Source organism: Carassius carassius, chromosome 32 (assembly GCF_963082965.1).
Source record: "Carassius carassius chromosome 32, fCarCar2.1, whole genome shotgun sequence".
Taxonomy (NCBI): Eukaryota; Metazoa; Chordata; class Actinopteri; order Cypriniformes; family Cyprinidae; genus Carassius; species Carassius carassius.
The window spans coordinates 1,224,511-1,251,258 of record NC_081786.1 but is presented as its reverse complement, the minus strand read 5'-3'; the positions used below and the strand labels follow the sequence as shown (position 1 = coordinate 1,251,258).

The 26,748-nt window shown below is 36.3% G+C and overlaps 1 protein-coding gene across 1 annotated transcript; it reads right to left on the bottom strand.

Annotated features, from left to right (window-relative positions):
• Positions 1–292: 292 nt before the first annotated feature.
• Positions 293–26,748, bottom strand: cep170ba (centrosomal protein 170Ba). The gene is made up of 19 exons (XM_059519788.1): positions 26,319–26,748; positions 25,529–25,648; positions 23,230–23,319; positions 22,154–22,232; positions 21,760–21,818; positions 20,963–21,101; positions 13,652–13,762; positions 11,285–11,752; positions 9,385–10,166; positions 8,551–8,718; positions 7,459–7,597; positions 5,872–7,371; positions 4,395–4,629; positions 2,947–3,073; positions 2,578–2,685; positions 2,418–2,506; positions 2,160–2,253; positions 806–857; positions 293–716 (listed from the first exon to the last, which is right to left on the bottom strand). Exons 2-19 carry the CDS (start codon positions 25,631–25,633, stop codon positions 556–558), a joined length of 4,506 nt encoding a protein of 1,501 aa, XP_059375771.1. The 5' UTR covers positions 25,634–25,648; positions 26,319–26,748; the 3' UTR covers positions 293–555.

Here is a 26,748-nt window from a genome sequence, read left to right as displayed (position 1 = left end):
ATATATATATATATATATATTATTTAATAACATTTTATAACCACGTTTATTTTTGTATTGTGTGTGTTGGATTGTATTTAAATTTAAAATGCGTTTTTCATTTAAATGTTAATTTTACATAAAGTAACAAAAGTAGTTTTTTTATGGTTTAAGTTACCTATAATAACCCCGATTTACATCACGAGTTTATGATATTAGACTGAAAAAATGAAAATAATCAAAATGTAAGCTAAATGTGTGCATCTCAACATGGACTTGTTTGCAATAAAAAAAATAAAGACAAAACAAAACACACTTTTGAATTCTTTAATGATCTTTAAATGTACAAATACCCTGTCCAACAGAGACTTAAAGTGATTTAAATAATCATGTGAATTATTCGACCATACAACAATCGTCACAAATAACAAAGACACAGAAAAATCAATAATAGTGTATCTACATTTAATGCAAAACTCTGGAGTTTCTCGAAGCCTCGAGCGACTGAAACCACCATCCAGGTCTGTCTGGAGGAATAGAAATGTGCAAATGCTGATCGATATTGAAAAGAGAAGGTCAGATGAGTGGACTCTCTCGGTCTGTGCTCCTGAACGTTCTCCGGCTGGTCGGTGTGGCTCCACCGCCTCGATGCATCGCTCTGGAGCTGCGAAGCGCGGCGGAAGAAACCCTGCGGATGAGATCCGGGTTTCCTCGAGGATCCATGACGGCGTTGATGACTGAGAGAGACATGAGAGAGGCGTTCATCAGCAGCTCGTCTCAGCTTTAATATCAGATCGAGAGAAGAGCGAGGTTTGGATCTACTGACCTTCCAGCTGTTTCTGGACTCTCCACAGCTCTTTCAGGATTGATGCAATCTCCTACAAGACGAGCAAAGACACAGAAGACCACAGCGTTTGATTTAAAACCATTCAGTAGTAAAAACAGTAGATATGAACCAGGGTTATTATAACCTAAAACCTTAAAAAAAAAAAAAAAAAAAACTTATTTCTCATTTTTGTTTCATTTATTTTTAAGCAAGGTAGTTATTGGTAACTAAAAAAAAAATTGTTTATTGAAAAAAAAAAAAAAAAAAATCCCAGCTAGTTGCCAAGCTAACATATACTCTATATATACATATAACTCTAATTTAAATTTAACCTCATGTACTAAAAGAACTAGTACTAATGAAATTAAATGAATAAAAACTGTATAGACTACAAAAACTAAAAAAAAAAATAAAAAAAATAAAAAAGATTAAGTTACTTGAAATTAAACGACAAGAGAATTTAAATTAAAAACAAACAACATTTATTATTTCTCATTTTTGTTTAATTTAACTTGAAGCAAGGTAATTAAAGGCAACTAAAACTGAAACTAAAATTAAAACCATAAAAATAAATCCCTGCTTGATGCCGAGCGAACATCTCATTTTAATTTAGTTTAACTTCTTGTACTCGAATAACTGAAAGTAATAAAACTGAAAAAAAAAACCACTATACAGACATAAATGAAGACAAAAACTTCAAAACAAATTACAAAAACACACAACAAAATTTCTAAAACTTTTTACTAAATTACTAAATCTAAAACAGAAAAATTAAAACCGATTCAAAATATTATTAAAACCTATAATAGTATATAGATACTAAAACAACACTGACTTTAAGGACTAAAATAACTATAACTGAAATTAATAAAATCTATATTTATAAAAAACAAATATTGCTTTTCATGGCGAAATTTTTTTTGGCTGAATTCTAATGTTTTTTTATATTTATAAAACAAAAACAAAAACCAAAAAATTGACAAAAACACAACAAAATTAGTAAAAGAAACATAAAAAAAATGTACTCCTTGAATTTATAAACAATCAAAAACCAACTAATTTTTAAATTAAAATTAATTTAATTAATGAAAAATAAAACGAGAACAAAGTAAAAAATAATTCCAAATATTAATCCAAAATAAATATTAATGATACTTAAATAACATCGATATGAACATCATTGTCTGCTGGTCTAATACTCAATGAATAAAAAAAATAAAATAAAAAAAGATTACTTAATAAATTAACTTAATTCAACATTACAATTGGTTCAATGAAGTTCAGATTTTATTTAAAAATAAAAAATAAAATAAAGATGCAGAGCACTTAGTAACATTTTATTCAAGAGACACACCTTGTTTGAGGTTTTCATTGGTGGAGAATCATCAGCCTCATTGATCTTCGCCTCAATTTCTCCCAAAACGTCCATTTTATTATGAAACATAGCCCTGGAAGAATATATGAGAATGAAACCTGTACACTACATGACACAAATCATCTTTATTTTGAATATATTGCACCCTCTCAAGCTTCTCAAACTGACTACAGCACAGAAAACTACAGTAAATGAGCACAGATGAAGAGCATCTTGTGAGCAGCAGATGAGTCTCACTTGATCTTCTCCGTCAGCTGCTCTGTGTTTTCACGGATGGCCAGAGACAGTTGAGACACTGGATTCAGCATCACATTGTTCAGTGTGACCTGAAAGAAGAAGAAGAAGGAGATTTACAGCTTGAACACACAGTTAAACTGAAGAGAAGAAGCGCTGCTACCTCGTCTGCTCCCATGCTCTCTCGATTACTAACGATCTGCTCCGAGTCGTCAGCCGCGGCGGCAGGAGATTCCTTCGGGAAATTCAGACCGGCTTCGGGAATCTGGTGCTGCAACGGAAAGAACATGAGATGATATTTCCCAGCACAACGGTTTCCAACACTGATAATAATCAGAAATGTTTCAAATCATCATATTTTCATGATTTCTCAAGATCATGTGACACTGAAGACTGGAGGAATGTTGCTGAAAATACAGCGGAGCATCACAGAAATAAATTACACCTTAAGAGATATTCACAGAGAAAACAGCGGATTTAAATCGCAATATTATATCTGTATTTTAAAACATGGAAACATTTTGAATGGTACCTCTTCATGGGTAGATGTGGCTGGTTCTGTCTTGTCTGTTGGAGAACTCTGAGCTTCTGTGTCTCCAGCAACATCATGAATCTCTTGGGCCAGAATAGCCAAATCTTTGGCCAAGTCTTGACTCAATCTAGTGAAGAATATGCATTTTTTTTTTAAGTGTAATTTTGGCGAGCAATGCATTACAAGTAACATGATTTTTGGAATCAAGCAAAGTTACTTTCGCAACAATGTATCTGATTTACTAAGAAATAGAATACTGGAAGCTTCCTCTTTCTGTATGAGGAACATACTAAGGTCTACATCTATGATGATTCCCATTGTAATTAATGACACCATATAAACTGGATACAGTTAATGCATGTCTATATTAGAAAGAAAAACATGACTTGACCCTAACAAAAAAATAAAATATACCCTTGAAGCTCAGTCTAGTGCTATAGCTATGGAAGACAGAGTCTGAGCCAGCTAAACCAGAGTTTAAGATCGAAATGCGGTTAAAAGTAACATTCTCAAACTATTATTTATATAAAATGGACTGCTGATATTACATGTCATTCTTTTATCAGGATGGAATGATTAGCCAAGATTGACAATCGACAATAAAAAAAAAAAAAAAAGATTGTTGACGTTTGACCAGTGTGCCACTTTGTCAACAAAAATGACAGAGATGAGAAAGCAGCAGTTAAGAAAGCATCTGATAATAGCGTTGTGGACTTTTTCACCAACTTTGCAATTCTAAGTCACATCACTACTATATACATAGCACTTTATACAGTAGATCGCTACATACAGCTTTATAGTATTATTAATAAAACAACTATCAGTCACTTTCAATTAGAATTTTGCAATTTTACAACTTCCTATAAAGCAAGTACTATAAAGCAGCTCGCCAATGTGTGTTTTATTAGTGAATGTAAAAAAAAACTAAAACATTATTGCATTGTAGGGATAGCTTGGTTTGCACAGATTACAACTTGGACTAGCTCAAGTTTTTGAGTATCTTCACACTATAAGGTATTTTAAGAGATAATGCTATTGAATAAAAAACAATTATAGTTAATCTGAAAATAAAATGTCTTACTTACCTTAATTTTGTCAATATCCATATGACGATGGAGAATGATGCATAAATCTGTTCCTTTTTCATACAGTTAATTAAATGGTCTTTGTATGGCATCTAATTTTTTGTGTCAAAAAATTATTTATTGTAAAAAATATATATATATTTTATTGTAAGAGTAATATAATCATTTGACTAAAGCTGTAGTAGTAAGAATATGCATACCTCAGTATTTTAACTAACCACAAAAGCTGAATAATTGATCAGAACCTAATGAAGAATCGGCAAAATCAATCAACGATTAGTCGATTAACTGTCGTAATAATCAATAAATGAATCGATTATTAAAATATTAATTTGTTGGAGCCCTAGTTCGGTGTTTCCCCACCTGGCGATCTCCGCGCTATGAGACGTCCAGTTCTGGAAGGCATCGCTCTCGTGTCCTTCCCCCTCGGAGTCTCTCGAGCGAGGCATGGCTCGCACCGGACCGGTCGGAGGGATTCTGGGGTTCTGCTGGGATCCTGAATGATGGGAGCGTTTGTGTTTAGGGATGCTATGGTTAGACTCGTACTCGTCCTCCGAGGTGGAGGCGTAGTCTGAACCCTTCTGACGCCTCCTGGAGCCTTGGAGGAGCGTTTGGTACACCAAGTCATCAGAGCAAGGGAGAGAAACCAAAATAAAACAAGCAAGAGGAGAAAGAGATGGAGATATGTAAGAAGAAACCCGAAAAACCAAAAACCACTTCCCATTCGTCAATGGGGTTCAAAAGAGCTCATTAAAGGGAAAGTCCACCCCAAAATGAAAATTTTGTCAATCACTTACCCCAATGTTGTTCCAAATTCGTAAAAGCTCTGTTCGTCTTCAGAACACAATTTTAAGATATTTTGGATGGAAACCTGGAGGCTTGACGGATGGAGTATTCTAACGACGACTTTTCATTCCTTTTATGGACCTTGACACTTATTTATTTGGCAGTCTATGGGACAGTGTCAAACGTCCAGGTTTTCATCTAAAATATCTTGTGTTATGAAGACGAACGAAGCTTTTACAGGTTTCGAAAAGACATTGGGGTAAGTTATTAATGACAAAAATGTTATTTTAGGGTGGAGTATCCCTTTAAGATTGTTAATATCATTAGGGCTGGATGAATTTTTTCAATTTTGTTTCATTAGAATGTAATGTTTTGCCACAATTTAAATTTTTTTTTACTTGGAAAATCAGGGTTTGAATACAAATATTAGCAAACTTTACAATTAGTCACAGTTATTAAGAGAGTTAAGAGAGAAGAAGAAAAAACGAACATCTAATTTTACTGATCATGTGTGATGTGCTTTCTTAACATAGAACATATAGCTAGTCTTCAGCGGCCATTCATATAGAATGCGTTTTTGCTTAAAAAAACAAAAACCATAAGATGTGGCAGAGAATGGAAAAATAAAAGGTTTTGAGACGCAAGTAGCTTTTTTTTTTTTGCCATATCGCCCAGCCCTAATTCCTGTTAGGAAAAATTACAATAAATTACTTTAATTTTCACAATATACCTGTTAAGTTTTTATTATGGTAATCCGGTTATCTGCAACTTCAAAAATTAGTAAAATTGGAGACCAATTACATGGTTTTGTTAGTTGAAGATAGTCATTGGCCCAGTTGCGAGAAACAAACAAATGCATACAAATAAAGCCGATGACTGCAGGAAGAACCATTCAGAGACAGTGAAAAAACTGTATTTTATATCAGAAACATACTTTCATTGTTTTAGAAGCTCATCACTCTGATAAATGGATGCAAAGCCAAAATAATGGCTTGGAATGTTTGACCAACCTCCTGCAAATCTTACAAGCAAAATCTGAATCTATGATACTCACTGGCAGTGCTACTGGTGTATTTGGCACTGCTTGAGCGTCCGCGGATGATCGGCTGCCTGTTCACAGCGTTCGAAACCTTCCGGAGAAGAGCCTTGGGATCTGGGACAGAAGCTTTCCGCACAGAGCTGCTTGACTCGGTGCTACGGTTTGAAAATCCTGTCCGGCTCGTGGAAGACTCTGTGTCACTGGGAGTGTTGAAGGAGCTCGTCCTTTTCCTGGGTTGAGCCAAAATGTCCAATCGAGAGAGCTTCTTGCTCTCCTGAGCACCTCGAATGTTTGCCGAGGGGTTGACGTCAGAGTTTTGAGACGTCCGATCGGTTTCGGTGCCTTCGTTGTCGGAGGCTTCACCCAAACGGGCTCGGCGAAGCATCGAAGCCCTTGTCGGTTTCGGAGCGGAGAGGCTATTAGAGCGAGCTAGAGCATTGTGCTCTTTGGATTTGCTCGTACCATCCTTTTTAAGAGGAACAGTGTACTTTTTGTAAGGTAGGGAACTTAATTCTTGGTCGGAGACGGCATCCGGCCAGTGCCGTGTGGTGGGACTTTGAAGATCAGGTCCAAAGTCTTGAGAACTGAGGTTACGACGGAGTTGAAAATGCTTGCTTGGATCTACCTTGCCATTGCGGTCCTTTATCCCGGGTTGGCAAGATGGATCACCAGAAGTCTTAGGTTCTCTGGACTCTCTCAAGTGTCCTCTGAGGACCACTGGCTTCTTTGGCATGGAAACTAAAGCGTTTTTCCCGCTGATTGTACTGGAAGTGTCGGATTCTCCAGAGAAGGAGTCCTCCAGGTGGGAGCGACCGTTGTTGTCTTGCTGCTGGTGTTTAACCAGAAGCTTTGCTTCCAGAGATGCTAGAACATCCTCAGTGTCTTTGAGGTAAGATTGAGTGTCTTGATTGCTTATACCTTTAAAAGAATCTTTGCTAGAGGGTTGCATAGATATTTGAGGCAATCTGGACAAGTGGATGTCATCGTTGGTCCTTTCTTTGGTATAACTTTCTTGTCTAACAATGGACACTAAATTGTCTCCACCAACAGAGTCATCTGGTTGATCAATGTTGGGTGGTGAACAGTCGCTATTGCTAAGTTTGCCATGCTGTCGTGTTAATGTTGCTGTGGAGAACTTAGAGGTTAAATCTTTTGCCTCTTCTTGACTGGTCTTTATAGACCGGTTCCACATCTTCTGGGTCGAATCAGGAGTCTTCCTGCATTGCTCAACTACAGAGCCATCATCGGATTTGCTGGCATCGCTCAAGCTGTCCGGATCCAGATCATCTTGGACACTTAGTTTCTGCGGATCCCACTTTTGCTTCTGAACTTGCGAATTCTGCTCCACCCCGGACAGGTGAGAATCTGTTTGGATGTGTATTGTTGGCGGTGGTGTCTCAATCTTCTCCTTCGAAGGAACCTGAGGCAGAACTCGTCTTGATCTGCCGCTTTGGCCGGTTTCTGAGAAGTCAGCACTTCGGTTAAGCACAACCTGGTGGTTGATCCTTTCACCAGCTTAAAAACAAAAACAAATAGGATACATGAAATGTGCTAGCAAAGACAAATACAAGAAAATTACGAAACAAAGCAAAGTTTCCATACCTCTGGTAGAAAGATCAGCCTGTGTTGGGCTATCAAAGAGTCCTGAAGCAGGACCAGAGTCTGAATAGGTGTCAGCCAAACTGGCCCAACGAGAAACCCACCTTGTGCCTTTGGGCGTTAATGTCGTCATCGACTGTATCTACAGAAAAACGGAAACTAATTTAATGCAAACTCTTACAACATCATAGCTCTTTAAAGTGGTCATGTTTTTTTTTGAAGTTGAGATATTTTCACCTTATCTTTAAAGTAATTTTATCTTTTAAGTCAAATTTGCCTTGAATAATCCTTTTAGTGCCCAGAACAGCTAGGAACAAATATTGCAAATATTTGTGAAAATACTGATTAACATCATTGTAGATACACCATTTTATTATTTTCAAATTATTTGACGTTTTATTCAAAAGAATTTATATTACAAATATATTTTCTTAAATTATTTTATGTAAAACATGGTTTATGAAATGTACTATATATAATTTTTTAAATAAAATTTCATTTAAATCCTTCTAGATCTAACCGGAAACGTTAAAAATAAAAACATTTGTAAATATCTGAATTAATATTAAAATATTTATTAAAAGTCTTAAAGTTCACTGTAAAAAAAAAGAAAAGAAAAGCAAATTAGGAACCTCTACAGCTATGCAAAAATTAGCACATAATAAAATTTCATATTTAATTACATTTATTTATATACCTCACTTTTAATACATTTTTCTTGTAAACTTGTTAGGCTTGATTGTGTGCTAATTATTATAATTTAAAATACATTTTTTTATAGGTCTGAATGTTCCAAAAACCTTATTAAATACATTACTTAATACTGATTACATATACACTCAAACTTTAAATTAAAAGAAAATCTCTTTATATACCAAATGAAAATATCTCAACCATAAAGAGGGATCGGGTCCTTTAATGATTCAAATCACCCATCCATAATCATCTGAAAGCAGGAAAGAGCCAAAAGACATCAAGCCATCAGATCAGCTTTGAGAAGATCCCCAAGAAAGATCCAAAGCACACTGAAAAATGTGTAGATTGTGGTGATTGACAGATAGATCTACTGATGCCAATGATCCGGAGTGAGTTTACCTGTACAGGACCCTTGGCTGTGTCACTAAGGTCTGTTGAGTATTGACCCAATTTTGGGCTTGAGCTATTCTCACTGAGAAGAAGACTATTGTGACCCTCAGTGTCACCAACTATAGGCTTAACTGTTGCTGCTGCTGAGGTTTGGCTGTTGTCACAAACACCAAACACCTGTTAATGATAAAGCATGCATGAATATGTCTGTTCCCAACTAACTGGAACTCCTCAAATCTTGACTGGTTAAATTATTCACAAGTAGTGGTTGACTGGTATAAATTTTTTGAAAGTGATATTAAGCAAGTGTTGGATGGGGATATCACAACACTTAATTTAAGTTAGCAAAAAACATGCACAACAATTGCTGAAATTAAATATATATTTATTTTATATAATAAATGATATAATTGTCAATAAGTCTAAATAAAAGTCCCATGCCCCATAAAAATATTAATTTCTGCTTCCAACATACCAGCCAAATGGAAAAAAGGCAGATGACGATATTTAAAGAAATAAATAAAAAAAGCCAAATATCACCCGATATATCGGTTGATCTCTATTCAAAACAAACTTGAAATGTTATTAAAAAAAAGACTAGCATTAGGGTTTACAGTGTACATCAGCCAAATTGAACAAAAATGATTGGCCAATGCAAATATACATGTTTAAAATGCCAAATATCGGCCGATATATCGGTCGACCACTATTCAAAGAGAACTTGAATTGTGATAAAACACTAGGGAAGCTACTGAAAAAATCTGAATAACAGAACTGAAACAATGCTTTCTAATAACACAATGTGTTTTTGGTCTCTTGCTGTTTGAGTCTGTTGTCAAGTACCTGATCGATCAAGCTCCGTGCCTCCACAACCTCTTTGTCTGGACTTTCGGCTTCAACGGTGTAAGTACCAGCATCACTTAAACTGTCATCCTCTTCCTGCTGCTTGAGAACCAAAGGTTTGGCCTCTGTACTGTTGTCTTCCTTGAGTGCAAAGGAAGATTTAATTGACTGATTCACTGTATGAGACGTAGCAGGAAAACTCTGTGTCACCGAGGATCCAGCATTAGATGACGAGGTCTTCACCCAAGTCGAGTTAACGTCCCATGTGGGAGCAGGACTGGGTTTCGAGACCCTGAGCAACTCCGCAGCAAAGTCCTGCGACAGTTTGGATCTCCGGCCGACGCTGCCGAAAGTTTTAGACGAAGAGCGCGAGCTGAGGCCAGAGGTGCTCATACGGACTTCAGTCTTCTCTCGTCTGAGGGATCCAGCCCGCTGAAGACCATCTGGACCTTTGAGGGGAATCGTGAACTGTTGCGTGGGTGGATTATGTGTGGATGATGTTGACCGTTCTCCACCTTTCCGTTTGTCTAATCTGCTTTTTAGAGCAGACTGGAAGTCGGGAGAAGACATGTTATTAGTGAACGACTCCGAGCGCTTTTTTCGTTCTGTATCTTCAAAAAACTCAATCACAAAAGCTTGCTGGGGATCCGGTTTGCCTAGGCTTTTTGAAGTGTAGTTAGTTGGGTAATCTTCTCCCTCCGGTTCTTGATTGATCTTTTGTGACTGAATCATTTGCGTTTCATCCAGTTCATCAAAATCAGGGTCTTCATGATGGTGTGCATCTATAAATAAGTTACAGATCAATATTTAACCTCTGGATATATTTGAAAACTGTTTTCGTCTAGAAACACAAGGTCATAGAGTATAAATTATTATTTTAGTTAAACATCCCACCAGGTTTATTATTGTTAATTAAAACATTTTAATTTATTTCAGCTATAGTTACCAAGGCATTGTTTTTCATTTTCATTTAGTTCAATCTAAAGCATAAAATTACTAAAACTGAACTAAAAATGAATAAAATTATTATAATTTTAAACTGTTTAAATATAAATTTATTTATAAATTATACAAATATATTTGAAAACTCAAAACACACAACAAAATCACTTAAAATGTTAATATGAAAATAGAAAATAAAAATGAGTATAAGTAATTCGATTTTTTTGTCATTTCATTAATAAAAAACAAATTTACTAAAACTTCACATTTTAAATGAAAACAGAAAAATGTTAAATTACAAATTCATAAATTAAAAATTAAAGTATATTAATTAAACCAAAATAAAAATGTATCCCACCACTTATTGTTTTCTATTTCCACAACAAAATTATTAAAACTTTACATTAAAATATCGGTGCCGATGCCGATATTTGGAAATTCTCAGAAGTCCTGAAGCATGCTTTTTGTTTATGTTTATGTTTACAGACAGACACCCGTGTTTCCCACAGACTGCTAATTTTAATTCTGAAATGTTAAGTACTCATTTTATTCAACAAAGTATAACTCCTCTTGGAAAATCTATTTGTGGCGGTTTTGATAAAGTGACGGGCCGTCACAAATAACTCAATGTAAAACTAAATTAAAATTTTTTAAACGAACCCTAAATCAAATAAATAAAACAAATTAAAGAAATCAGTTCATATAAATGTTTAATTAAATTAAGTAATTAAACATTTATCTGACTCTAGTGGTGTAAACCTATACTACATAAAACATATCTGAATGAAACGTTAACAGCAGACGGGCTTGAATCGTCACATATTTGTATCAATTTTCAACTCGCTCGCAGTGCATCATTAGGGTGCTAGTGAAAATAGTATTTAATTAATAGTCAGAGAAAAAGATGCATTATTTATTTTTTCAGATAGCCTTCCCATGGTTCTCTGTTGTCTTTTACCTTTTAAGGTCTTGTTCAAGAGCTCGTCTGAATCAAAGCGCTGTTCTAGACTCTTTTTCATAGTAGCATCACTCTGAACCAACCAATCAGCAACTTTGTTCTCCACCGACATCACTTCCGGGAGCCTGGCAATCGACTCCTTGCTGGGCTTCCTGCTCTGACGGATGGAGAGCTTGGAGACGTGGTCCTTGATCTTCATCTTTCCAGGGGTTTGGTCATCAAACTCGATGGTGAAGGAGGCATGGCCCTGAACTACCGAGGGCTTGGCGGGGGGTTTGTGCTCCGTGTCTTTTGTGGGAATCTCTTGGACTTCCTGGGAAGCAGTTTTGGGCTTTGAATGGATCTCCTTTGTGGGGATCTCAAAGTAACTTGGTTCCTTGCGGTAAGAGTAACCGTGTTTGTCCTGGCCATCCTGAAGTTCATCTGGAGAAACGCTGAGCTCACGTTTGGTACAATCTGTGTGGTTTTCTGTGAGAAGACATCAGCAGTAGATAAACGAACAGAAATGGGACGAACTGTGCATCTAAACACGCTCAATCAATTTCTTCACAAAATGATTCACTGTTTGAATCGCTTGAAACACTGCATGTGGTTCAAGTTGTAAATGCAATGAAAACTCAGCCCAAATATGAATAAAGACACCTTTTTACCAGTGTCATTGAAATATTAAAATTATTTTGGGAGCCATTATATATTATGCATTCAAAAATTATTTTTAATGCATTAAAAATGCCTCATTTTTAATGCATTGTGGTTACAATATTCATGACATCATACATTTACCTACAATACATTACATGTACTTATATTCAATACAATTGATTATTTGTATACGTTTAAAAAGTATATTTCATTAACTTATGACAAGATGTAACATGACAATGTTTCAGATGTAAGAAATGTGAATATTAAAATGCATTTTAACCTATACATTATATATTTTCATAAATGATTTTATCATATATGTTACAAATAACTATGATTTATTATACATAGTGTTACCTTATTTTTTTATATTTGTCATTTTTATTTAAATGTTTTAAAATTGTTGCTATGTTATTTTCTCTCTGTCTATGCGGTATATAATTTATTTTTATTTTTTCCAGCTCTAGTTTTAGTTATTTTAGAACATCAACTTAAAACTAAACAAAAATAATGTATATTGCCTTGGCAACTAACTCACATAAAATAAGTTATTAAATTTTTACTGCAGTTAACATTTATTTAAAATAAAAATGATGTTTTAAGTTTTAGTTAACCATAACACAACCCTACCTTGTTAAAACCGATTTCAAATATTTTCTTGAAAGTGTAATCTATTAAAATTCAATTAAATATAATTTAATATGAAACTATAAATTTTCGACTTGTTTTGTGTTTTATGGAAGGTTTGGCTTAAACTACCATCATACTTAGCTACGCATTTCATTTACTATAAAAACATGCCATTAATAATGTCTACATTATTAAACTGACCCATGATATCTAGGTTAAAACAATGCATTCATGGATTTATTGAAGTTTTAGAGATTATTTTATTAGAACTACTGAAATCAATACAACATAATAAAAATACAATTAAAATAAAATATAAACTATACAAATCTATATATATATATATTAAAAAATCAATTTAATATAAGATTAATAAAAATTATACAATTTTCTTTTTAAATAAAATGGTACATTATTTATTATAAATAAATTAATAAAATAAAATAGCTGGAGACACACTACTTATTTTACACCACTGGTTTGAAAGAAAAGATTTTTCTAAGCTTCACAGACTCAGTATTTCTGAAAGCACCGTCACTTCTAATTAACTCTATTAAGATATACAGAAGAGGAGCTAATTAACGTATTACTTAAGATTACTTACCGCACTCCTACTGTGAGAAAACCTTGGTAAGGTCAAGTATTTCAGGCCCTATCCAGGTTTCACTGGTGCATAAAGCGACTTTCACTATAGGTGGCGCTATTCAGCACGACGTAACCGAAATAAAAACCTATGAATCCCTTTCAGTCGGAGATTAAGATGGTGACTGCTCGTGTTTAACAAAGAAACAAAGTAGTAAACTAAGACTTCAAGTCGTCTGAAGTTTCTATGGTCACCTGTTAATCTGAAGAAAACTCTGAGATCTACTTAAGACTGGAGGGAAAACACAATGACCTTCTCATTGGACTAAGACGGCAGCTAATCCATCACGAGTGACGTGTTTTAAAGCTCACGCCAGCCAAGGGGTTTAGTACTGAATTCCCCAGGATCACCGAAACAAGAGGATTTTTCTCTTCTCGGCTCACAAAAAGCATCTGGAAACTCATGGTTGGGACTCAAACTCAGTGTAAATCTTCATGTCAGTTTCTGACCTGTGTGATGTTCATGGACGCTCGGATCACAGCGCTGAGCTTTATCTTCATCATCCTCACCCCACCAGGATGGCTGACCGTACAGAGGAGTGGGTCTGGACACAGACGGATCTGTAATGAGACGACTTCTGCCATTAATGCTGCTCCAATCACAGAAGACACTGTGCATTAATACAGTACAACTGATGACATTATCTCTAACATAGGTATAATAGTAGTAGTAGTAAAAATAACCGTAATGGTAAATAAATAAGAATCATATAATTAAATAATGAACTGATGAGAATTCTTATTTTACAAAAGAGAAAACAAAAAATAATTAAACTATACAAAATGATAAAATAAAATTAAAAACCAATGTATTACCAGATAAATAAAAGTAATACAAATGAAACCTGATCAAAATAAACAAACCTAACATTATTTCTTTAAAAAAAAAAATTAACGGTAACAATTATTTAAAAAAAATAATACTCATTGAAATAGAAAAATATACAAAATAATTTAACAAAGTATTTAATATAACATGAACAAACATCATAAAATGTATAAATAAAATATTATTTGATAACCATAACAAAATAAATAATAAAAATAACATTATGAATAAATTAATGAAATTAACTTGTTATATTACTTCTTTTACCCCCCCCCCCCAAAAAAACATGAAAGAATAAATTACTATTAAAACAAAAATACAAAAACAATAAGAAAAAAATTGATGAATAAAAAAAATACAATAAAAAGGTGACTTTGCTTATTTTAGAAAAACAAATTCAAAAAAAAAAAAAAAAAAAAAATCAATAAATAAACAAAATTCAAACACAAATCATAAAAACTAATAAATAAATAAAAATCAAAAACCTCCATTCACTGTCTATGCAGAAAAAGAACTAGTGCTATCTAATGATTAATCACGATTAATTGCATCCAAAATAAAAGTCTTGGGTGACAAAATATGTGTGTGTGTACTGTGAATACATACTCCCATACAGTATATATTTTGGCAATATTACATGCATATACATTTATTTTCTTATATTTTATATGATATTTTTAATATATTGTATTTATACATTCATGATAAATATACACAGCACACAATCGCGTAGTTAGTTGATGTGATTAATCGCGATTAATCGTTTGACAGCACTAAAAGTACTAAACCCAACTCATGTCAGCGCCAGCAAGCACAACAGCCTAATTTGAAACCAAGACAAAACTTTTATGCACGTCTGGCCTGAAGCCCTTGGAAAAGCAACAGTAGTTTAACAAACAGCACAGAGTCGACTCCACCCAATCTGTGCTAATCTACAGCTGTCTGTCAGAGAGAACCAGTCACGCTGGTTACAGCAAGCCTCAGCACGGACTCCTTCGTCACAGAAGCACGGTTTAACATCAACAGAGAGAACGAGTTCACATGTAGCACTCTTAGAGCAGGACAGACACAAACACTAACACTTCAGTAGCATCACGTTATTAAAACTGGGCTAAGAGATTCACTGGGGAAAAATGTGCTAAAACATGATTCAATCCCATGAGTCAGCTGGGCAGGACCAGGTCAGAAACCACAGGAAGTTCAGGACAGAAACTTTCTCAAAGTTGCTGTGAGAGCTTCCACTGTTGACCGTCTAACGACACGTGCATTTCAACGCTTACGTTTATTTCGAGTAAACTGTAACTACTTTATTACTTGAAATGGGCAAATATGAAAAACTACAATTTGAATTCAACTAGTTGCAAAGGCAACATTTGTCATTAATTTAAACTTGAATAAAAATTAGTTAGACATATATAAAAAGACAACGGTAGAGTAAAATGACTAAGACTTCTGAATTATTATTTAATGAAAGCAGGAAATACACAAAGCCAAATTAAAAATATTAGCTAAAATATACTTAATATAAAATAACCAACCCATGAACAACCTGCAGTTTCCTCACGAACAAAAGTTTGCAAAGTTTTCTTTTTGGGAAATCTACATCATCTACAAACAGGTTCGGAGTCTGTATTCAGCGGATGATTCAGATCTTCCACTTGGTTTAACCGTGCAACACCTAGTTTCCCAGCAGCACCACTGTCCCTCCTTGTGAGCAGCACACTGATGTCTCTCTGGGAGTCTCTGTTGATTGGGGATTTGGTGTTTTTAGAGGTCTGATCACCTCACTAACCCTCAGTGTGAGCAATAGTGCTGGTGCTGGTTGACTTCTCAAGCTCTTGTGCGTATGAGGACACACATGTGAAGTGAACAAGTCCGCACAGATCAGCAGGGCGAGTCTGGCGCTCGTTTAACAGGGTTTAACAGTAATCACATCACAGCACCTGCAGCAGGGCAATGCCAACTCAACAGATTAATCGGCTTAAAGGGACAGTTCACCCAAAAATTCAGCTGTTCTGGTAATTTACTCATCTTCAGGCCAAGTCAAGATGTAGGTAACTTTTAGTTTTTAGCTGAAACTGTAGTCCTTGGTGATTCAAACAATGAGAGTCAGCTTTGAGAGTAGGGCTGCACGATGTGTCGTTTAAACATCGATATCGCGATTTACTAATCCACGATAGTCACATCGCAGGATGTGCGATGTAGGCTGTCGTAGTTAATCCGTTATTCATTAACTGTACGGGCCAGCTGCTCCCCGGCCCTTGACGAATGTGATTGCACAGCTTAACCATCATAGAGTGAAAGTTTATCATTTGCATGTGTTCATGCGTGCGTTTCATGTGTTCATGCGTTTTTAAGTCCTGTCAGTTTAACAGGGCAGAGAGAGGGAGAGAGAGAGAGCGCGAGAGAGAGAGAGAGCGCAAGAGAGAGAGCGAGCGCAAGAGAGAGCGCGAGAGAGCGAGAGAGAGAGAGAGAGCGAGCGCGAGAGAGAGCGCGAGAGAGAGAGAGAGCGAGCGCGAGAGAGAGAGAGCGAGAGAGAGAGAGCGCGAGAGAGAGCGAGCGAGAGAGAGAGAGCGCGAGAGAGAGCGCGAGAGAGAGAGAGAGCGCGAGAGAGAGCGCGAGAGAGAGCGCGAGAGAGAGCGCGAGAGAGCGCGAGAGAGAGCGAGAGAGAGCGAGAGAGAGAGAGAGCGAGAGAGAGCGCGAGAGAGCGCGAGAGAGAGAGCGCGAGAGAGAGAGAGCGCGAGAGAGAGAGCGCGAGAGAGAGAGCGCGAGAGAGAGAAAGCGCGAAAGAGAGAGCTAGAGCTGAAACAACGAATCGATTTAATCGATAAAAATCGATTATTAAAATAGTTGTCAACTAATTTAGTCATCGATTCGTTGCTAAATAACTTTTATTTGCCGTAAGCGGCTCATTTCGTGCATATTTCAAATCTGCGGTGACCAAAGTGTGGCAGTAATGAGCCATCGGAGGTTTTACTCAGCCAGTACAACAGGAGAAGTAGCGAATAGCCAATAGCTGGCCTCGTTTTATGTCACGTGCTTCCCGAACAGCGTCTCTGCAGCATTTAGCGGGATGTGGGAGACTGGGAGTACTTTACTTTGAGCCTTCAAAAAAGAAGAGTAACCTGTAAACTCTGCACTACTGAACTGTTTAAGGGGACGTTCACATATCGCGTCTTTTGCGCGCTCAAGTTCGTTATTTCCAACACCGCACCGCATCGAGTTAAAAACATCTCAACTTTTCAGAATGCTGCAAGCGCATCGCGGGTCATGTGACAAGAACTAACCAATCAGCTTCATCCTTTCCCGTAACAACGTTAAAAGCTCAGTCAAGATGAAAGGAACAGCTGATCATAGTTGTATATGGATTTCCATTTTGAAATAAATTTGGTAGCAGAGCTACTGCAAGTGATTTTTTGAGCTGCAAATCCATTTATCCTTTGCTGAAATTTCCGCGTCTTCAAGGAGAGAGCACGTCATGGTTGCTTAGCAACGGCAGACGCCTCAGGGGCGCTTCTGCGCGAGCGCTTTGGAAAGAAGGAGAAAGCGGTGCGCCTAGCGTTTTCCACGCGTTTTTAGGCACGATATGTGAACGGCCCCTAAGACTTTTATTTGTGCAGATTCTCCAGTACAATGTTGTTTGCAAATGTTTAGTCGTAAAAGCTGATAACATTGCTTTTTAACAGTTAACATTTAAAGCTTTACAAACATGTTCTGTGGTCAGTTTGTCGTTTACCAGTTCAAAATTCAGTCGTGCAGCCTAATTATGACTGAATGAGAGAGGTAAATGTTTAAAGATATTTGAAATGCACTTTTTTTCTAAGTATTCACTGCTCTTTTTCACACAGCAGGTTTTTTGTGTGTGACTGTCCAATTTTTTTTTTTTCTGGACAACCTTCTGATGGATTTTACTTTAAATTGTGAGTTCCATTCAGGTTTCATGTCACTGGCACTTTATTCGAAGGATTGTTTACAATTTCACAGCATAAGCTATAAAGCTGTTTCCCAGTAAATAATAAAATACAATGCACTGCAATTTTATTCTGTTTTATCCTTATTCTTCGTGAAAATATGTTCTGAAAGATTCCTTAATAAGCTTCGTTCGGGATGTTAAACTACTTTAGGAGCTCTAAGGACTGCCATGGTGAAAACATTATTTTAAATCTCCTTGTGAAATTTGCTAGAGTATGGGTCAGTGTTCTGATTGCAGAAGAGTTCGACAAAGGATTACTAACACAATAAAACAACTCCAGGTATATTTTTGATTAGGATATGACAGTGCAAAATGGTTAAAATCTCTTAAAAATCTATGCTGAAGGATAAAGACCATTTACTAATAATTTACTTGGGGAAAAAATGGGAAAAACTAAAATATAAGTACATAAACCGATTAATCGATTAATCGTAAAAATAATCGACAGATTAATCGATTATCAAAATAATCGTTAGTTGCAGCCCTAGAGAGAGCGAGCGCGAGAGAGAGAAAGCGCGAGAGAGCGAGCGCGAGAGAGAGAGAGAGCGAGCGCGAGAGAGAGAGAGCGAGCGCGAGAGAGAGCGAGCGAGCGCGAGAGAGAGCGAGCGCGAGAGAGAGAGAGCGAGCGCAAGAGAGAGAGAGAGCGAGCGAGCGCGCGAGAGAGAGAGCGAGCGCGAGAGAGAGAGCGAGCGCGAGAGAGAAAGAGAGCGAGCGCGAGAGAGAAAGAGAGCGAGCGCGAGAGAGAAAGAGAGCGAGCGCGAGAGAGAAAGAGAGCGAGCGCGAGAGAGAGAGCGAGCGCGAGAGAGAGAGCGAGCGCGAGAGAGAGAGCGAGCGCGAGAGAGAGAGCGAGCGCGAGAGAGAGAAAGAGAGCGAGCGCGAGAGAGCGAGCGCGAGAGAGAGAGCGAGCGCGAGAGAGAGCGAGAGCGAGCAAGAGAGAGAGAGCGAGCGCGAGAGTGAACGCGAGAGCGAGCGCGAGAGAGAGAGCGAGCGCGAGAGAGAGAGCGAGCGCGAGAGAGAGAGCGAGCGCGAGAGAGAGAAAGAGCGAGCGCGAGAGAGAAAGAGCGAGCGCGAGAGAGAAAGAGAGCGAGCGCGAGAGAGAGAGAGCGAGCGCGCGAGAGAGAGAGAGCGAGCGCGCGAGAGAGAGAGAGCGAGAGCGAGCGCGAGAGAGAGAGCGAGCGCGAGAGAGAGAGCGAGCGCGAGAGAGAGAAAGAGAGCGAGCGCGAGAGAGAAAGAGAGCGAGCGCGAGAGAGAGAGCGAGCGCGAGCGCGAGAGAGCGAGCGAGAGAGAGAGAGAGAGCGAGCGCGAGAGAGAGCGAGAGCGAGCGAGAGAGAGAGAGCGAGCGCGAGAGAGAGAGCGAGCACGAGAGAGAGAGCGAGCGCGAGAGAGAGACCGACCGCACGCAAAATAAAATATCGCAATGTAATTTTTTCCCAATATCGTGCAGCCCTATTGGAGAGTCACAAAAACACGTACAAAATTCATTTTCAGAATAAAAAAAATAAATTTTCGGGTCTTATGAAGCGAAATGATTGGTCTGTGCAAGAAACTGGGCGATTTTTTGAGATCTTTCAGGTTTAAAGCCAGATTTTTTCTCCAAAGTGAAAGTTGTAGAAACTAGATCGTTCATTTTCCTTAACAAAATAAATATCTTAATAGAAAAATTTTCGTAGTTTCTGCATGAAATATTGTGTCAAGTCAAGAAACAGGTTTCTGTTGCCTGATAGTATTAATAATAATAATAATATTTATTTTATTAAATGTGCAAAAAAGTAATGTTGCAAATGTACATTTTCGTTCATCACAATCAGTAACATCTGTAAAAATTGTAGCAACCTTATTTTTATATGGTAAAAAATTATCATTTTTTTGTCTATTACGGTCTATTTTGGCGTATAAACATTATCTCGAACATTTATCGAATTCTTCATATTTTATTGAGGAAAATTATATGGTGATAATAATCATTATGGACCGTATTAGTTGTAATCCAGATCCTCGGGGTGATGTCCGGTTCACGAACGAATCATGCTTTTGAACTGATTCTTTTTAGTGAACCAGTCACTCGTCAAATCGAACTGAATCAGTCTGTGACTTGAGCAGCACAAATCCACAAGTTACTTGATTAAAACTCACTTTCAGACCCCTGATGGTCACTCAGACTGGAAATGAGGACACAGTTCGGACTGGAATGGAATGGAGTCAAAATTAATGTTTTTATGTTATAAATGGTTTATGTAAAACGCTGAGTTAAGTCTAGTTTTTTTTTTTCAAAGTACGTTTCCCTTCATTATTGGGGTGCTTTAATAAAAAGGTTGTGTATGTGAGACATCACTGCATAATTATATAAACTAAATGGTGAATTGGTTATTTGAATCAATTCATTGAATCAAACCCAAAGAACCAGTTCACTGAAAAGAATCAGATTCAGCTTCTCTGTAATTCTGTCATAATTAATGTTCAGTTTCTTGCACAGACTGATCGTTTCGCTTCATAAGACCTCTATATAAATCATCAGGAGTCACATGTATTAATTTTGTGTACCTCGATATGATTTTTTTTTGGGGCGCACAAAGTCGTGCATCACCAAGAACTATGGATTTAGCTGAAAATCTTCCTTACTTGTTCCTAGTGGAGAATAACGTCAGCTACATCTTGGATGGCCTGAGGATGAATAAATTAACAGCAGATTTTCATTTTTGGGTGAACTGTCCCTTTAACACTACACTGATGGAAAGAAGAGTCATTCAAAAGCCAGCAATATTCAAACTTGACTTGCACTTCCTGAACGAAACAACAGCACTAGTCAAGTAAATCTGCAAATATGGAAATATAACAATGATATTATCACTATTGGTCAGATTCTGCAAGCTGAACATTGAACAAACGCTGACAGGATCTATATATCTCTGAATAGAGCCTGTACATTAGATATGTCATAAGTACAGGATCTTCATGTCACCTGTGATGATTTTCCGCTCTGTTTGGTCTGATTTGACGCGTAACACGTCTGAGTTTCGGCATCTCTCATCTGTCTGAATGTGTTTCTTGGTTTCCGGCGTCTCTTGACCAAGCTGAAGTTGACTGGTGTATTTTTCATGCTGGAATTCAGAGAACATATTATTTTTAATAATAATTTTATTCTTATTATTATTCAATTGTCTAAATTAGTTCATTTATAATTTAGGCAATTATTATTATTACTATTATTAATTTAAAACGTATAATCTAGATAATTTAATAATAATAAAAAAATTCTAAATGTATAATTTACGAATTTAGAACATTTAAAAATAATAATTTGTCTAAATTTAGAATTTAAACAACTTAATAATAATAATAATAATAACAATAATAGACTACTATTATTTTTCTAGTAAAAATATTAAATGTATACATTTATAATTTAGAGAAAATAGTTATAATAATTTGCCTAAATTATTATTATTACTACACTACAGGTGAAATACTTTGTCAGGGAAAAAAAATCATAATAGTACTTTGACAAAAATAAAAGAATTTTTTTTTTTTTTTAACACTTAATAAATATCTAGTTAAAGAAATAACAATTAAAATATTTCTAAAGCTTTTATTAATCTGTTATTCATTTAAATGTTTAATAATATAGCGAACATGAAATAATATTTTTTTTTACTTGCAATAACAAAGTGCATGTAGACATTACATTGAAAATAAGGCAGAATATTTTTATGAATAGGCAGGAAAACAGAGATGATGTGAAATAAGACTCAAATCTACCTTGAGCGCTTCCTCGGGCACTTTGTGCTGGCTTCTCTCCAGGATGTAGATGTGTGAATGTGTGAACGGTCAAGAACAAACACAAACTATCCCATAATGATCAGAGAGAGACAACAACAGCAGGACAAAACCTCAAGATCTGCCTTTAAATCGCTTGCAGCATCGTTTCTATCGAGCGGAGCACAACACTGTCCCCAAACACACTTCTGGACAAATCGGTCTCATAAACAAGAAAGCTGCTTTTCTGCTCTTTATCAAACAGAATTGCTGCAAAGTTACTCAATTTCACGCCAGGGTCAGAGGAGCTCGCTCTCAGCATTGAGCAGAGGCCTGAGTCAAACCACACCAGACGTACATGCTTGTTTTATTCAGTTTTGAGTTTAAGGAAGGATATCATATCCAAAACGAATGACATCTGATAAATTCAGGGTGATGTAGGTCTGATCGGGGATGCGAAGGTCATTCACGAAGGTCTGGTGATGAAGAAAAGGTTCATCAATGTTAAATGCTTGGTAAGTCAATATATTAACACAAGAGCAACTTCATAAGCAGTATACATTTTTATTAAAAAAGGATTTCAGCATTTCAGTTAAATGTGCTATTTTGGTTGCAAAGGACTCATTTTCTCACACTTTAATTTTGGTGAATGCAAATTGCTCAAAGCTCACTATATTTGCACGTTTGCATCAGGATTCGTACAGAAACTGCAAAAATGAAATTCTAGGACTTAAGGACTTTAGGCACTACTTTTGGGGTTTTTAAAGACTAAAATCAGAGATCTCACTTATCAAACAATATCGTCATTATCTTTCCAGTTCTAATAAACTAATAAAACAAAATGGGACCAATAAAGTGCAGCACAAAAGCATGCAATAACATTTGAAAGGATATTATGACAAAGTTATCGCTTTCCTTATATAAATAACAAATCATAAAAGGTGTAAAAATTGCATTTATTCTAACCAAATCAAGCAGGCTTGTATAAGATCTATATTTGCATTTGTGCATGCAGAAACTGAAGTGTTTGCAATGTGATTTTACACTTTTATATCACACAGCAGAAATGCATGATGGTTTTCAAATTGTATTTTCTATCACACCATTTGATGGAAATGCATTTAAAGCAAATCAAGCAGCCTTATATAAAGTATATATTTGCATTTGTGCATGCAGCAACTGAAGCACTTTAAACATGCAACATGAGATGCATTTTATTTTATATTTTGTAAATCACAAAAATGATCAGCCCTATATAAAATCCATATGTGCATCCAGAAGCACTTGTATAACATGCAGAAGATTGCATGGAAGCTGCTGTTGCATTGCATTGTTGCAACGCAAAATGTTTCAAATCTCACTGTTTGACCAAATTGCAATCATTATAACCCAATAAAGCAGCCTAACATAAAATCCATGTGTGCATTTGTGCATGCAGAAATGGCAAAAGCACATTTAATGAGATATGCATACCCCGTTGAGGCTGCCCAAGTCTTTGACAAGGTGCTCATCTGCAGACGAATCGTAGTTGATCACGGCGTGTTGTTTGTCCACACTGCGAGACTGCGAAGGTGCAAAGAACAGAAGAACAGCAGCTTATCATAAAACAAACATGCATGCAAATCCATTGCAAAGGCTACAAAGGGCCAGAAAACAAACTTTAGTGTTAAAACGTCTGCTGAGATAGCGGGACAGAGAGGTTTAAAAGAGCAGAATGCCTGTCTACAGCTCTTATCCACCGTCTGAAGAGCAAAGCCATGGTTAAAAGAGTGTCTCCACATAATATCATCATTGGCGAGGACAGAAAACAGTCTATTCCATGGAGAAAACCCCATCAGTAAACATTAACATGTGGCCACAGGACAGCACAATTACCCAGCATTATCGGAGTCAGCAGTCTTCATGCATCAAAGCAGATCGACCCACACTCATTTACAGCCTCATTAGTGCTCATCATGTGATGTCATTGGCACTGAGAGACTCTGGGAGCTTGCGTTTTGCATTTACAGTGACTATTCACATGCATCTTATGAATTATACATTTAAGTTGCATGCAATGCATTGCATAATATTTTTCAATGTCAATGATAGCACATGTTGTAAGAGTCGCTCTGACGTTGCTGGACATCCTCCAGATCTGACGGCGGGTGAGGAATGCGATTCATGAGCGGAGAGGGAGAGGCCGAGGTTTGGACACATTCTGTGTGCATGAATAGACAGGACGAGGCTTTAGACTCGAGCAAAGCGCTGCGGTGAGAGGGCCGTGCTAAACTAACCACAGAAGAACAGAACCGTATAAACAGAGTCAAAACACTGCATTCTAGTGTCAGCAGAACAACAGACAGGGAACAACAGACAGAGAACAACTGTTTGATTTGAGTTTAAGAGACAGAAATAGACCTTTTGCTGACTTCACAGCACGTGCCACACGAGTGAACGGGAGATTGTTGTGCACCAGTGGGCTTTTTTTCTCATTAATATTTTTTTTTTTTTGTGCTGTTAAATGATTAATCGTGATTAATTGCATGCAAAATAAAAATACGTTTTTGTTTAAATAATTTATTGTTATATACTGTGTATATTTATTGCAATATATATATATATATATATATATATATATATATATATATATATATATATATATATATATATACACACACACATATATACACACACAAACAAACACAAGCATGTATACATTTAAGAAACATATGTTATGTTATGTTTATATATTAAATTATTAATTATTATATATAAATTATTATGTATATATATATATATATACACAACATAAAATATAAGAATATAAATATATAAATATAGATGTAAATATTTTGTAAATATATATACTGTGTGTGTGTATTTATATCTACATAATAAATATACACAGTCCACATATGTAAAAAAAAAAAAAAAAAAGGTTTATTCAGGATGTGCTTAATCTTTGACAGCACTAGTTTTTTTTATCACCGTTTATTTTATATGTCTACATAGTTACATTTTTGCTATTTGAGTATGTTAAGTTAAACTAGATGAATAGAAGAAATATTGCATTGGCAATTAGCTAAGGTAAAATAAGTTTAATATTTTATTTCAGTTGAAATAAAACACAAAAAAAGTATTTTTTTTTAAGGTTTTAGTTTTAGCTTAACCCTACTTTTTAAATGATTTTTTAATGGTTTAAGTTGTAGTTTACTACAATACCATACTTTTAAATCATTTTATAACAGTTTTAGTTAACTATGATAACCAAACAATTTTTTTAATGGCTTTAGATTAACTATAATAACCCTGCTGTGCATTTCAGTAAAATCTATGGTTGTAAAAGTTTAACTCTCACACAAGACTTTACAAAGCAAACTGGCTGTTAACTGGAACAGCTGCAAAACAAGTCACATTTATTTCTAGAGCGCTTTATTCAACAGATTGTTCCAAAACAGTAACAAAGAGGACAGTAACAAATACAGAATCATGATTCTGTCGTCTTCTGTAAAGCTGGAATTGAACTGGTTTGATAATTAACAACATTTATGACACTGTTATTATTAAATGTATTAATTCTGAAACTGATTAATCTTACTGATAAAGTAAAACGAACTAATTATGAGATTAGTTACATAAGCAGTTCTACAAAAGACAATAGGGGCATTATTCAGCTCTTTTTTTTTTTCTCGTCTGACTGTGCAAGTGCAGTCAGATCGATAATATTACCCAATATAACTTTTTAATATGCATTTATTAATGCAATTCAAGCATGTGTTTAATATCTGACCTGAAGCATGAGCTCACAGTCCTCCCGGCCCACAAAGATCATCTCTCGGGGCAAACGGTGTCTCGTGCCAGAGCTGCTCACCAGGAACCACGACGTCACGCTCATCTTCAGATCAACATTCTTCAGGAGGAAACTCATGTTATAATCACAACACAGATGCATGAGAAATCACAGACCTTCAGTACAGTCCTCAGGTGTGGAGTCTTTTACACATCACCTACAACCAACTTAATCATGTTTGTGTATCATGCATGCTTTTAGGATCTCTTTATAGAGAACATTTGTAATTATACGGACTGTAAAAAAGTTTAAAGGTGATTTAAGCTCAGAGTGAAACTAGATTTTCAATGAGCGAGTATTTTGTGTTGACTTTGAAATGGTGAGAAATTGGATTAAATTACTATACAAAAATAAATAAATAAAGGTTATGCCATAAAACAAAGAAAAAAAAGTTTAATTATAAATATTAGCGAGTAGTTGATGAACTCATAATCAATCGATGTCAAAGTGAACTGAGTTTATGACTCAATCAAGCTAAAGTTGAAATAATATCCAGGTAGAGTTAAGTGTATTATATTGATATAGTTCACACTGAATTCATCTGGACTTTGATCTTCAGAATGTGTGTGAAAACAATACAACATTAGATTGTTAACACCTGAAACACCAGCTCTGGGGCTCTACAGGTGTTCATTAGACTCTGTCACTGAATTAAATCACATTAGCTGCTAGCATCTCAAGCTAACCTGTAGATCAGGATTCATTAATAACAAACTCAGAGTTCACGGACCAGATGCGGGTTTCCAGCGGTTTCCAGAGCTCACAGAAGATATCGTCTGAAACCTGACAGCACAAATAAAGCCTTTTAAACCCTGTGAAAACACACAGAAGAGGCTTTAGAAGAGGCAGAAGAGTGATGAGTGTTCAGGTAAAACACCTTCAGATAATCTCCAGGCGGCTGAAGCTCAACAGGAAGTTTATTCCCGACATTCCCGAACTCCTCAGCGATCGACGACACGATTTAAAGCGTTTGAATGCGGTTTCAACGCGTCTCCAGCTCTGTTAGACGAAGTGAAATCAGGTAGCCTCGGTTTGCTGCCGTTATTCCCGACGGATTTAGACTTTTATCCGCCTTGAGCGCGACGCTCCGTCAGAGTTTGTCAAGCTGCTCGGTGCGTCAGTGACGTCACGACGCAGCGCCTCCACCTGAAACCACAGCG